We start from the raw sequence: 14,816 nt of genomic DNA, 5'->3' as shown, positions 1-14,816 counted from the left end.
GCTCTCCTGCGCGCCCCAGGGGGCGCGCACCCGGCGATCTCCATGATCGCTGTGTCCTACGGACACAGCTGATCACGTGATGTGGTAAAAGGCCAATCACAGCGGCCTTTTACCACGTGATCAGCGGTGTCCAATGACACGCTGATCAGAGGAAAATGCAAGTGCCGGTTCTCGGCTGCACTTTCCTCACGCTGTCAGATCGTGAGGAAAGTACTGCCGAGAACCGGCAGTTGTCAGAGCGAGGATCGGCACCGATCATCAGGGCACTGATGATCAGTGCCCTGATGATCGGTGCCCAGCAGTGCCACCCGCAAGCTCCGCCCACCTGTGCCCAGCAGTGCGCCCACTAGCTCCGCCCACCTGTACCCAGCAGATCACCCACCTGTGCCCAGCAGTGTACCCACCTGTGCCCAGCAGTGCACCCACCTGTGCCACTCTGCAGTGCCACACACCTGTGCCCAGAAGTGCCACCCACCTGTGCCCAGCAGTGCCACCCACCTGTGCCCACCTACCAGTGCCACCCACCAGTGCCACCAGTCAGTGCCCAGGGGTTGTGCCAGTAAGTGCCGCCAGTCAGTGCCCAGGGGTTGTGCCAGTCAGTGCCGCCAGTCAGTGCCCAGCAGTGATGCCAGTCAGTGCCGTCTATCAGTACCCATCATCAGTGTCACCTATCAGTGCCGCCTATCAGTGCTGCATATTAGTGCCGCCTATCCGTGACACCTCATTAGTGCTGTCTATCAGTGCCGCCTATCCGTGCCACCTCATTAGTACTGCCTATCAGTGTCCTTTAGTGCTGCCTATCAGTGCCCATCAGTGCCGCCTATCAGTGCCCATCAGTGCTGCCTCATCAACGCACATCAGTGAAGGAGAAAAATTACCTGTTTGAAAAATTTTATAATAGAAACAAAGAAACTTTTTTTTTTTTTTCAAATTTTTTACACTTTTTGTATTTATAGCGCAAAAAGTAAAGCGCCCAGTGGCGATTAAATACCACTAAAAGAAAGCTCTATTTGTGAGAAAAAAATGATCAAAATTTCATATGGGTACAATGTTGCATGACCGCGCAATTGTCAAAGTGCGGCAGCGCTGAAAGCTGAAAATTGGCCTGGTAAATAAGGGGGTATAAGTGCCTGGTAGGCAAGTGGTTAAGGATATTGGACTTTTGAGACGACTGATGCTCATTTGACTTTTTACATTAGCCAAAAAACAAAAACAGAAACAGACTAGAGGCTGTTAATGTTTTGCGTAAAACTAAACTAAAATGTTAAATAAATAAAATAAATTTTGCTTTACACACACGTTAACAAATCAATGTTCTATAACTCCATTAAGGCCTCATTCGCACCATGCAAGGGCACAAAGAAAACAAATGTTCTCTATGTGCACTGTTCACACCACAAAACTAGTATCATGTGCAATTTGTTTCTGCGCAGGAATCTGCAACATGTATGCAGTTTTCTGCACGGAAAAAAAACTGAAGTGACATCAACACGGTGGTATGAACAGGGCATATAGAGAACAACTGCTTTTTGTGCCCTTGCAGAGAATTTATGATACATATCTCTGGGTAGAAAAAAATCCACACATCTTACCCGTGTTATGGTGTGAACGGGACACATAGAAAACAATTGTTTTCTTTTTGTCCTTGCAGTAACATACATAACAAATATGTACGTCTCTGCACTACAAGTGAACAAGCCTATGCAAGTCAAATCTGCATGTTTTTTTCCATCAGTTTTTATGCACGTATGGTGTGAACGAGGCCTCAATCTGTTACATAGCATCTTCCATTAGAGGGAAGATAAGATCTATGTTTGTACATATGTACGATGATAAGGTTGGTAATAAATTAAATCAATACTTGAAGTCAAATTACCCTCTATGAGATTATTGATATGGTTTTCGCTATCTCTAAAATAGCATTTAAATTATATTTAAAAAAAATCAATAATAAACATGAACTATCATTTTACATGCAGATGGGATCTGATCTTACATGATAAATCTCTCTTTGCCGTCGTTGATTTCTTTCTTCTGATGGGAAACTCATCAATTTTCAGCTCACCATCATCGGAAACGTATTCATACTCATCTCTGACTGGCTTGTTTTTATCTTCTTTAAAATTCTGAAGGGATCCGAAGATGCTAGGACTGTTCGGGGGCTTGATTCCCTTGGGACTGTGAAATACAAAAGGATTTAGGTTATTATCAAGTCAGGAAGGAAAAGAATGACCAGCAAGGGGAGGGGTGACACTGTAATGGGCAGGATCACAGTAGGCCCAAGAAAAAAATATTTTTTAAAAAAGAAATCTAGGTTATTTAACTTTTAAGGTATCCTGACATCTGGCTATCAAACACTTTTGGTTCTACATACAACATGAGCAATTTCCATACATAAAGTGCAAAGTAAAGTAGTCTTTTCTTGTGTTATGCTTTTCATTTTGACTTGATACATAGGAAAAGCCACCATAGTTCACCTTTATCAAAAAAAGGGGCATCTGTAGATGAAAACAAGCTACACAGCTTTGACCAAAACTGAATAAGGCCTTGCTATAGATGTAGGCCATTTATGTACCTCATGAAGACTGATGGGAATACTCCCAGGATGTTGCTAAGCAAGGCCTAGCTATTACTGCTCACCTTCACCATCACAAGAGTGAGCTCTTTTTTGGAATCAAACCCCCTCACATGAGCTTTCTCTCCCCTGATGCAGTAGCTCTGAGCTCGGAGTCTGAGAGCTCACTCCTGTGATGGTGGAGGTGAACAGTAATAGCTAGGCCTCGTTTGGCAAAGTCCTGGCAATGTCTTGGGAGTAGGTCAGGCTTCATAAGGTATGTAAATGGCCTACACCTATAGCAAAGGCATTATTCATCTTTATTCAGAGCTGCACAGTCTGTTTTTATCTACATACACTCCTTAGCTGCATTGGTAAAGGTGAACCAACCCTTTAAGGATTTCAACCAACCATCCCTTTGATAGGGTGTACCTCATCCCACAAATTCTATGAACCAGGGCTTTTTTTTCTCAGAGAATAGGTGCAGGAACTCCCCACCTTTTGAGTCACCCATTGGTTCCACCTCTACCCCTTACATCCCCTTTTAGAGAATACAGAGTATCATTTTATGGTGCTAAGTAATTTGTATGTAAGGTTTTAATGATAACAAGAAATTCAGTAAAATACAGTAGATCCCCTGCGGCCAGCAACAACTGATGCCCCAGAAAACAATAGACCCTCCAGCAACAATAGACCCCCCACAACAAAATACCACTCCAGTAACCACAGACCCCTATCAGCAACAACAGATCCCCCAGTAGCGAGTGCCAGCAGCCAGCAACAATACACTCTTCCCTCAACAGGAGATCCCTCCCAGCAACAACAGACCCCCCAGCAACAATAGCTCCTAGGCAAAAATAGATGCCCACCAGTGACAATAGATCCAACAGCAGCCAGCATCAATAGACCCTTTAGCATCCCTTGCCATTACATACAGTCAGTGCTGGAGCTGCTGGCACTGCTGAAAAAAAGCCTTGCTATGAACCAAAAATAAATAAAACTCAGAGACTTTTAACCTCCCTAGCTGTATAATTATGTCAGTATTTCTGTGCTCAAAGCGGTACATTTTTTGTAATGGAAATATGTTGTTTTTTTATTGTAGGCCTGTAATTCTTAGGAATAACTCACTAAAATCTGTCTGAACAAGACTCTAGTAAACATCCCGGGTATAATAAAATTTGAAACACAAAATCATAAATTATAATTTAATAATCATAAAAAAATAATAATAATAATAATATAATAATAATACATTTAATGCAATAATATAATCAAACCAAAAACACTGAAATTTGAAATATAGCGCCAAGTTCGCACATCACTGAGCTTAGTCGCAAAATCGTTTTCAGTGTCTGATGATGAATTTCCCCACGAATCATTATCACTCAATTCTGCAAGTAGTTCTGATTTACTATCGCTGTTCTCTAGCTGGTCTAAAACCGCTTTTGACCTAAAGGGACGCTTTTTTGGATGCCAGGGACGTTTCTCAGTTTCCAGACAGAAAGAATGGTAATAGTGCAAGGGCACAGGACAAAGCACTCGGGACAAAATGTATGTGAAATGGTTTGATACAGTAATGTAATACTATCAGATTTTAGTGTACTGAGTGAATGTCAAATTTGTAAATTTTTTTCAATTTCCGCCGGTTCCGCCACCCATACGTTCTGACGCTCGCAGGGATTGGAAACCGGAAGACGGATGCCAGCATCAGCCGGAGGACATGGCCGGGGACGCTGCAGGGGGAACATTGTGGGACCGCAGGACATTGTGGGACCGCAGGACAAGGTAAGTGCTGGAGGGATCCCAGAGCAATGCTGCAGTGTAATCCCAAGTGTTGCTCGGGGTTACCGCTTCTGGTACTGAAAGTTAACCCAGAGCTACACTCGGGAATACCGCCAGGGAGGTTAAAAGAGAAGTGCGGGAATAAATGTAAGAAAGCCCCAAACATTCATATTCATCTAGATGGCTGCAGCATCAATCCGATGCTGCTGTCTCCTGCTGGCTCTACATCGTTATTAAAGGCTGCTGATCGCTCAGTTCTCAGGTCCACTCTGAGCACACAGCAGTGACTGTCAATCACCACTCTCTGCCCTTCCCTCACTCTCTGTACCAGGGCAGAAGAGGCTGGCTAAGGGCAGATCTGGACATTATTGTCGGGATCCCTGCAGAGTCTGGACTGGCTCTATGATGACATCCTGCTGTCAGCTGAATCTGGGTCACAGGAGTGCCGGACTAAGTACAGTCCTGTGACCCACAGGAAAGTATGGCCAAAAGAGCTTTGACCATACTTCTCCCTTAAGGTACAAGAGCAGTACAAATCGTTGAAAGACTATAAGAATAATTGATTTTTATTGAATAAACAAGGTGAAAAGAAGCAGCTAAGAGATGTACTACACATAGAGGGCATAAAAAAAAAGACTCAAAAAAACATCATATGGGGCAAAGCATATCATAAAATAACAATAATGTTGTTACATCTATATAGTGATCGTACATGCACATGTACAGCGAGGAACAGAAGTATTTGAACACCCTGCGATTTTGCAAGTTCTCCCACTTAGAAATCATGGAGGGGTCTGAAATTCACATTGTAGGTGCAGTCCCACTCTGAGAGACAGAATTAGAAAAAAAATTCAGGAAATCACATTGTATGATTTTTAAAGAATTTATTTGTGTTGCACTGCTGAACATAAGTATTTGAACACCTGAGAAAATCAGTGTTAATATTTGGTACAGAAGCCCTTGTTTGCAATTACAGAGGTCAAATGTTCCTGTAGTTCTTGACCAGGTTTGCACACACTGCAACAGGGATTTTGGCCCACTCCTCCACACAGATCTCCTCTAGATCTGTCAGGTTTTGGGGCTGTCGCTGAGCAACATGGAGTCTCAGCTCCCTCCAAAGATGTTCTATTGGATTTAGGTCTAGAGACTGGCTAGGTCACTCCAGAACCTTGATATGCTTCTTACAGAGCCACTCCTCGGTTATCCCTAACTCCTAACTCAAACGCATTGACTCCTGCTGTTTTCCCCCTGGGTAAATGCACCTCTCCTGCCTCTGCTCCTAACTCAAACGCATTGACTCCTGCTGTTTTCCCCCTGGGTAAATGCACCTCTCCTGCCTCTGCTCCTAACTCAAAATCGCTTTCACTCCTGTCATATTCAGAACAAATGGTGTATTTTATATTTGTGTGTATGTTGAGCAGTCCTCACCTTCAGTTGCACCCAGTTTACGACTGTAGCCTGGTTCCTATGAGACATCCCCCAACATTCATGTGAGCCTTATCAGCTTCTAATTGGGGTGGAGTTGAATGCTCATTTGAGCATCTCCCTATAAATTCAGATCAGCTCATGGGGGAGATCTCTGATGGGGGGCACAGTCTCTGATGGGGGCGCTGCTTCTGACGGAGTGCGGCTTCGAAAGAGTGCGAAGCAGTTAAACACAGCAGTTGAACTAAAGCAGGAGAAAGACACAACAGCAAGAAACTCTACTGCATGCTGGACAGACTGCAAGCAGACACCCTGGGAAACATCTCTTACATGCCTGACTCCCACTCTGTGTACCTCTATATAATACACTCCTCCTCTTCATACTACTATCCTCTGTTCCCAAATCTCATTTCTTTACCCCTCTGCTCCACCCCAAAACTTGCACATCTCCCCCTCATTGCTATCATCTCCCTACTACTGCTCTCATCACCCCCCACAATGCCTCTTCTACTCCTTCTCATTTTCCTCTCCTCCATTCCCAAAATCCATTCACTATATCCCTCTGCTCCTCCTAAACATTTGTACATTGTGTCCTCACTGCTTCCTTCGCCCCTCTATGGCACCCACCACCTCCTCCTATTATTCCACTCTCCCACTGACCCCAACACCTCCACTAGGAGTTTCTCACGCTCCTGCACATCCCGCTCCCATGCCACCTTTCTCACCCTTCTCCTCCTCCTAGCCGCGGGAGACATCTCCCCGAATCCTGGCCCTCCACCACCTCCCTCACCCGCACAACACCCTCCCGCCGCCATGTCCTACCGCAACCTAGTATCTGTCCCCCTGCTCCCTAAAATCTCCCCCCCGTTTTCATGTGCACTCCTGAACGCCCGATCGGTGTGCAACAAGCTTACCGCCATCCACGACCTCTTTGTTTCCCGCTCCCTCAACCTCCTGGCGATCACGGAAACCTGGATCCAGCCCACTGACTCTACCTCCCCTGCTGCACTCTCCTATGGAGGTCTCACCTGGACCCACTCACCCAGACCTAACGGTCGTAAAGGTGGTGGAGTTGGTCTGCTCCTGTCACCGCGGAGCACCTTCCGAGTCCTCCCAAACCCCCCCTCCCTATCCTTCTCCTCCTTCGAGGCCCACTGCGTCCGACTATTCTCCCCAACCCCCCTGAAGATTGCTGTGATATACCGGCCTCCTGGATCCATACCCCGCTTCCTGGAAGACTTCTCCTCCTGGCTACCCTTCTTCCTCTCCTCTGAGCTACCCACCATCATTCTTGGGGATTTCAACATCCCTGTCAACCTTGACAACCCGGACACAGCCCGTCTCCTCCACTTAACCTCCTCCTTTGCACTTGCACAGTGCATACAATCCACCACCCACTCCGACGGTAATATCCTTGATCTTGTCTTCTCCAACCGCTGCGCTCCCCACAACCTCACTAACACCCCCTTCCCTCTCTCTGACCACAACCTGATCACCTTCTCTATCTCCTCGTCCTCCAACGCCTACCCCTCCAAATGTCACACTACTACCAGCCGTAACCTCCGCAACCTTAACCCTGCCCCCCTCCACTCTGCAGCTGATCAACTCCACGACCGCATCCTCCCCCTGTCCTGCCCCGACTTGGCTATGACTGCCTACAACAACGCGCTGTCAGCAGCCCTTGACTCACTAGCGCCTTTAACCACACGCAACATCAGACTCCGACCGCTCCAGCCCTGGCAGACTGATCACACCAAAACCCTCAAACGACGCAGTCGTGCCCTGGAGCGACTATGGCGCAAAACAAAATCCCAACAAGCTTTCTCCTGCTACAAATCTGCCTTCCGCACCTACACCTCCTCCCTCCACGCAGCCAAACAAGCCTACTTCCTGACCCTCATCAAGGCCCTCTCCTCCAATCCTCGCCGACTCTTCTCCACCTTCAACTCTCTACTCTCTCCACCCCCACCTCCACCCAGCACCTCGCTCACCGCCCTTGAGATTGCCAATCACTTCAAAAACAAGATTGACACAATTCGCAAGGACATTGCCGCAACTCACACGCCCTCTCAACCCGTCCCCTCTCACACAGCTACCCCCTCATCCCCCCTCCCCCTCGACATTACCCGCAGGGACTTCGTCACTGCTCAAACTCCCTCCGACCCCGTTCCCCCTCACTCAGCTACCCCCTCATCACCCCTCTCCCACGGCCCCACCACTGCTCTGACCTCCACTCCCACCCCACCCTACATTCCTCATACTGAAGCTCCCCCAACACTCCACACCTTTGACCTTACTACCATTGAGGAAGTCTCCAAGATCCTCTCTGATGCCCGCCTCACCACCTGCCCCCTCGACCCTATCCCCTCACAATTCCTACGACCTCCCTCCCCCTCCATCCTACGCTCCCTCACCCACATCTTTAATCTCTCCCTCTCCTCCGGCACTTTCCCCTCCCCACTGAAGCATGCACACATCACCCCCATACTTAAAAAGCCCTCCCTGGACCCCAATGACCCGAACAACCTCAGACCCATCTCCCTGCTCCCACTTACATCTAAACTCCTCGAGCGTCTCGTCTACACCCGCCTATGCTCTCACCTCAACGACAACAACCTCCTCGATCCCCTACAGTCTGGCTTCCGCCCCCTACACTCCACCGAAACCGCCTTACTCAAACTCTCCAACGACCTTCTAACCGCCAAAGCTAATGGCCACTATTCAGTGCTCCTACTCCTTGACCTCTCTGCGGCCTTCGACACAGTTGACCACCCCCTCCTCCTCAAAATACTACACTCCCTCGGCCTCAGAGATTCTGCTCTCTCCTGGCTCTCATCCTACCTGTCACAACGCTCTTTCAGCGTTACCTATAATGCTACCACCTCCCCCTCACTCCCCCTCTCTGTTGGGGTCCCTCAAGGCTCTGTCCTTGGGCCCCTTCTCTTCTCCATCTACACCTCCTCCCTTGGCCAACTCATACACTCTCACGGCTTCAACTACCACCTCTATGCCGACGACACACAAATCTATCTCTCAACCCCCCACCTCACCCCTTCGGTCTCTGCCCAAATCACACACCTACTGAGCGACATATCAGATTGGATGTCGCTCCACTTCCTTAAACTGAATCTCTCCAAAACCGAGCTCCTTGTCTTCCCCCCAGCCCGAACCCCACCCCCCATTGACTTCTACATCACATCCAACAACGCCAATATCAAACCCGCTCTGCAGGCCAGAGTACTTGGTGTCATTCTGGACTCCAACCTATCCTTCCAGCCCCAAGTCCAATCTTTAACAAACTCGTGCAGACTCCACCTCCGCAACATCGCCAAAATCCGCACGTTCCTAACCCCAGAAACCACTAAACAGCTCATCCACTCCCTCATCATATCACGACTCGACTACTGCAACTCCCTCCTCACTGGCCTGCCTCGCCGCTGGCTATCCCCGCTTCAGTCGATCCTGAATACGGCTGCCAGACTCATTCACCTTTCCAACCGCTCCATTTCCGCCACCCCCCTCTGCCAATCCCTCCACTGGCTTCCGATTGCGCAACGGATCAAATTTAAAATCCTAACACTGACGTACAAAGCTGTCCACCATACTGCCCCAAACTACATCACTGACCTAATATCCAAGTACCGCCCAACACGCACACTCCGCTCCTCACAAGACCTCCTTCTCTCTAGTTCCCTGGTCTCCTCCTCCCATGCCCGCCTCCAGGACTTCTCCAGGGTGTCACCCATCCTCTGGAACTCCCTGCCCCAACCCATCAGATTATCACCTACTCTCCTCTCCTTTAGGCGCACCCTGAAAACCCATCTCTTCAGGGAAGCCTACCTCACCCCCTGCTAACTTGCTGACCTCCTCCACTCTTCCTACCACTCCATCCCCCACAGCTATCTCCTCCTGTACCACTATCCCATCCCTTCTAGATTGTAAGCTCGAAAGAGCAGAGCCCTCGATCCCCTCATGTTTTGCATTGTATTGGTATTGTTCTGTCACATGTTCTGTCCCCCTTTGTAATGTACAGCGCTGAGTGAACTATTGGCGCTTTATAAATACTGTATAATAATAAATAATAATAATCCCGGCTGTGTGCTTCGGGTCGTTGTCATGTTGGAAGACCAGCCACGACCCATCTAAAATGCTCTGACTGAGGGAAGGAGGTTGTTGCTCAAAATCTCACAATAAATGGCCCCATTCATCCTCTCCTTAACACAGTGCAGTCGTCCTGTCCCCTTTGCAGAAAAGCACCCCAAAGCATGATGTTACCACCCCCATGCTTCACAGTAGGGATGGTGTTCTTGGGATGCAACTCATCCTTCTTTTTCCTCCAAACACGATGAGTGAAGTTTAGACCAAAAAGTTCTACTTTGGTCTCATCTGACCACATGACTTTCTCCCATGCCTCCTCTGGATCATCCAGATGGTCATTGGCAAACTTCAGACGGGCCTGGACATGTGATGACTTGAGCAGGGGAACCTTCCGTACAATTCATGATTTGAAACCATGACAGCATAGTGTTCTACCGACAGTGACCTTTGAAACTGCGGTCCCAGCTCTCTTCATGTCATTGACCTGCTCCTTCCTTGTAGTTCTGGGCTGATTCCTCACCTTTCTTATCATCAGTGATACCCCACGAGGTGAGATCTTGCATGGAGCCCAGTCCGAGGGAGACTGACAGTCGTCTTTAGCCTCTTCCATTTTCTAACAATTGCTCCAACAGTTGATCTATTTTCACCAAGCTGCTTGGCAATTGCCCCGTAGCCCTTTCCAGCCTTGTGGGGGTCCACAATTTTGTCTCTGGTGTCTTTTTACAGTTCTTTGGTCTTGCCAATGGTAGTAGTTGGCGTCTGACTGACTATGGGGTGGACAGGTGTCTTTAAAGAGCTCAGACAGGTGCTACTAAATTAGATTAATGAGTGGAGTAGAGGTGGACTTTTTAAAGGTACAGTAGCAGGTCTTTGAGAGCCAGAATTCTTGCTGTTTATTAGGTGTTCAAATACTTATGTTCAGCAGTGCAAGACAGATAAATTCTTTAAAAATCATACAATGTGATTTCCTGAATTTTTTTTTAATTCTGTCTCTCAGAGTGGAATTTCAGACCCCTCCATGATTTCTAAGTGGGAGAACTTGCAAAATCGCAGAATGTTCAAATACTTCTGTTCCTCACTGTATGTGTATTGGGCTCTCAGCACCTGTTGTATTAAATAAAAATTGATTTATCTTAAATAAACTTTCAACGATTTGTACTTTTCTTTTACTTTCTGTCTGGTCACGTAACATCACAGGTTCTCTTCTGTCCTTGATGGTAGATGGTTCCTGAATGCTCATCATAGAGGTTGTAAAATAATTACTTTTGCTGAAAAAATTCCAAGCTGTTTCTGGTACCGGTCTGTAGTCTGTATTGTCTTGGCCAGAGGAGAGAGAGAGTGGTGCAGGGATTTTTAATCAGGTAAGCAACCACTGACCACTAGGGGGGTTACATTTTACAGCCACAGAATACCCAGTTGGGGGGGGGGGCTTTAAAAATTACTCCCACTGACCAAAAATGTTGGGGGTTTAAATATTAATGCCACTGACCACCAATGCAGTTGGTTAAAGTGGAATTATACGCCCCGATTTAAAGACTACAATCAGACAAGCTCTTTATTGCAGGACAGACATCCATTGTCTCCTGCAATAAAACACACCTACATGCCTGTTGGCTGTCTTTTTTGGAATGTACTCCCTGCACTGGAAGAATCCAAGCAGCAGATGCCAGCGCTGGACAGGGACACTGGACCATTAAAGAAGAGGTGCTGGAAGTATCCGGACTTTAGTTCCACTTTAAGTAATACAGATATTGACAACCAATTTGGGGTGGGGTAAAAATTACTACTGCTAACCTCCAATGTGAGAGGCATGGGCTTAAATGATACTGCCACTGACCACCAATGTTGGGGGTGAGGTTTAGCAGTACTGGAGGTTATTACTGTAGCCACCAACACCAATAGTAGGGATGTTAATGCAGTCCATTGCACTGAGGCTAGAGTATTCCTGCTTCAACCACTGAAACCAATGCCACTCATAATAGCCAGTTTATGAGCGCTAAGAATATATAGTCCATCAAAAAGGATTTAAATAGGTGTTGGCAGATTCCTAGAGTGGGGCTACGATTGGTCTCTTATCAGAAGGGCATAAACCAAAACACCGAATAGCCCATGAGAGCTTCTTAAAAAACAAAAATGTTGAGAAAGAGAGGATATAGGAGATTGAACATTTTAGGTCTATGATCTTCACAATATGCTATAGTTTGAAATTTGAAGACATTAAAAAGATAATAGTACGGTAGATAATTACTAAATTCAGATTTAAGGGATATATTGTCCCCTGTGGTTCAATTTATGGCCCGGAGGACACCTAATATAGGTAATATACAAGGGTTGGAAGACAAATTTGGAAACACTACATGATTTGAGGTGTGAAAGTGACGACATGTTTAGTGTTCAGAGCGGAATTGATGTAACATTCGTTTGCTTCCGCTGTGTGATGAGACACCTAGCTAACAGGTGGGTAGCCTCACTTTCCTTATTCACTGCATGCTCTGCTAGTATGACAAAATCATGTCAGAGCTTACTGAGCTTCAAAGAGAGCAAATTGTTGGTGTCCGCTTAGCTGGTGCATCTGTGACTTAAGTTGCTAATTTATTTGAGGTGTCACGAGGTACAGTATCAAAGGTTATGATGGCATATCCAGTTTCCAGGAAAGTATCGTCTGATAAGCATAAGCGAGGCAACTGACCGAAAGAGACAAAAGGACAGGACTGTGACTCAGAATAAGAAAACTGCTGTTGCAAAAGTGACTGCAGAGCTCAATCACAGTCTTCCAAAGCCTGTGACCACAAAAACTGTGCAGAGGGATCTCCATAAGCAAAACATTCACATACAAGCTGTAACCGCCAAACCACTAGTGACCAATATAATGCTCAAAAGAGGAGAGAGTGGTGCAACACCCATAAATCGTGGAATAACAATCAGTGGAAGTCTGTAATATGGTCTGATTAATCGAGTTACACACTGTTCCCAGCCTCCAGATGTGTTTACGTGTGGCATACACCAACCCAAGCTTACAACCAGGACTGTTTTGTGCCAATGGAAAGCGGGTGGCAACACAATCATGGTATGGGAAGCCATATCTTGCTGTTTTGCAGCCCCATTATCACCTTGAAATGTAGAGTCACTATCAGTGAATATGTACAAATTTTGGGCGACCATGCGCACCTCACGATGCACGATGACATTGTTTACTGAAGACAGCGTCATTTACCAAGACGATAATGCTCCAATTCACACAGCTGGTGATGCCCAACCATGGCTTGACGAGCATGTAGATGAAATATCGCACCTTCTGTGCAAAAAATGCAGAAGGGCTGGAAATTTCAGGTAATGAGATTTATTTTTAATGAGATGACAAACATGATGCAATGCACCTCAAAACACAAAAACACTGCAACTGTGTGACCCTTTGGGAGTATTGGGGGCCCCACTTGAGGCCCTCTGTCCCTTTCAAACTGCCCACCACTAATCTCCAATACTCGATCCAAAAACAAGTTTGACTAGAGTTCAACTTTCAGAAATGAGCCAATTACTGGACTCCATAGATACAGGAGTAAGCTGCAGGTCCCTGAACGTCCTTGTCACTGTCACGTGACAAATCAGCCATCGGGATAAAAGGAGATTCATGTAGAGGCAATGACATGTATGCAATAACATTTTGAAATGACCCTTGTAAACAAAGAACAGCATCTGATCAAACAGAAGTTAAAAAACTCCATAAATATAAACTAATCAATTTGGCGTCCTTCGAGTGGATATTATTTTCTAATCTACAGCTGCTTTATAATACTGTATAATCAATGTTCATTGTCCAATAAATGCCACAAAAGTAAACATTCTTCAGGCACAACAATAACTTTACCACCCCAATGAAATGTACAGATACACAAGCCCATTCCTACTGAAATGGGAATATTTAAATCATTATTATTAGCTCAGCACTACCCATAACATTACTGCATCTTTGTGTACCTGAACAGCTTCTTGCCAGAGAAAGAAAACTTGAATTTACTGTCTTTAATTGCTGAAAATGGATTTTTTGGCAATTTATGCTCCTCTTCCATTTTTAGTAGAGAATCAGGCTTGCTGTTCTGAAAAACAAGAAATCAAAGGAGCAAGTCAATAATTCCAATACGTCTACATGTTATTGTGCCTATAAATTCTAGCTAACTTTCTCATTTACTGAGCGATGCTTAAACACATTAGAAGCACTTAAACAGAATTCTTGTTTCTAACAAAGACATTTTTTAATATAGCGGCAATTGGGTGGGCTGTTCGTATAACAGTGGAAGAATATAATGTACTTTTTCCCTAACTGTTCTTTTTCAACTGAGTAGTATTGAACTCAATGGCTTGTCGTTTGTGGCCTTATTCAAAACAGCAGGGATCATCTGCTATGACACCTAACTTCTCGTATCATTTAGGGACTTTGGTGGCAAGAGACAACCCAGCAGGATTTCAACATCAAATCATGTAGCTATTACAAAGCCAAATGACAGTGTCACATTCCCCAATGGATTGTCAAAATGGCAGGATATTTAACCAGCGAGAGAGTAAAATTCCATTTTCAAGGCTTTCGGGTAGATGGAGGAGACACAAACTACTATGATTAAACCACCAGTGCCCATGTAAAACCAAATAACCTCTATAATCCTCAAACAATCAATTACATGGTTCTATTTTCAAAAAGGTAGCTGGTCTTGAGGATGTTTAAACACTTCCACATCATTGCACACTTAGCTTAAGGCTACATTCACACTGGCGATTTAGGGTGGTGCAATACAAGATCCCTGCTGCAGCTCTGAGCGGCTAGGTGCGGCTGCCATTATGATGACGGGTTGCCGGTGGCTGCAGCTGATTGCTACTGTCCGCACCGTCAGCAATTATCTGTGGTGATCGCTGCTGGACGCACACAAAGTGCGCCCGTCAGCGATCACTGCAGGTAATAGCTGGT

General features: G+C 46.0%; 1 protein-coding gene across 5 annotated transcripts in view; it reads right to left on the bottom strand.

The window, feature by feature from the left end:
• PHF2 (PHD finger protein 2) overlaps positions 1 to 14,816 on the bottom strand; it is a 412,799-nt gene that overhangs the window by 66,309 nt on the left and 331,674 nt on the right. For all 5 annotated transcript variants that reach the window (XM_089678677.1, XM_089678680.1, XM_089678679.1 and 2 more), the window contains exons 14-15: positions 13,835 to 13,953; positions 1,997 to 2,178 (exon numbers count right to left, since the gene is read on the bottom strand). In XM_089678677.1, the coding sequence (XP_089534803.1) occupies positions 1,997 to 2,178; positions 13,835 to 13,953 (301 nt within the window). The remainder of the gene's footprint in view (positions 1 to 1,996; positions 2,179 to 13,834; positions 13,954 to 14,816) is intronic.

The sequence above is a fragment of the Staurois parvus genome, unplaced genomic scaffold (genome assembly GCF_062004578.1).
Source record: "Staurois parvus isolate SC_StPar_1 unplaced genomic scaffold, SC_StPar_1.0 ptg000209l, whole genome shotgun sequence".
Lineage (NCBI taxonomy): Eukaryota > Metazoa > Chordata > Amphibia > Anura > Ranidae > Staurois > Staurois parvus.
The sequence above is the reverse complement of the archived record's forward strand: the minus strand, read 5'-3'. Positions and strand labels throughout refer to the sequence as shown.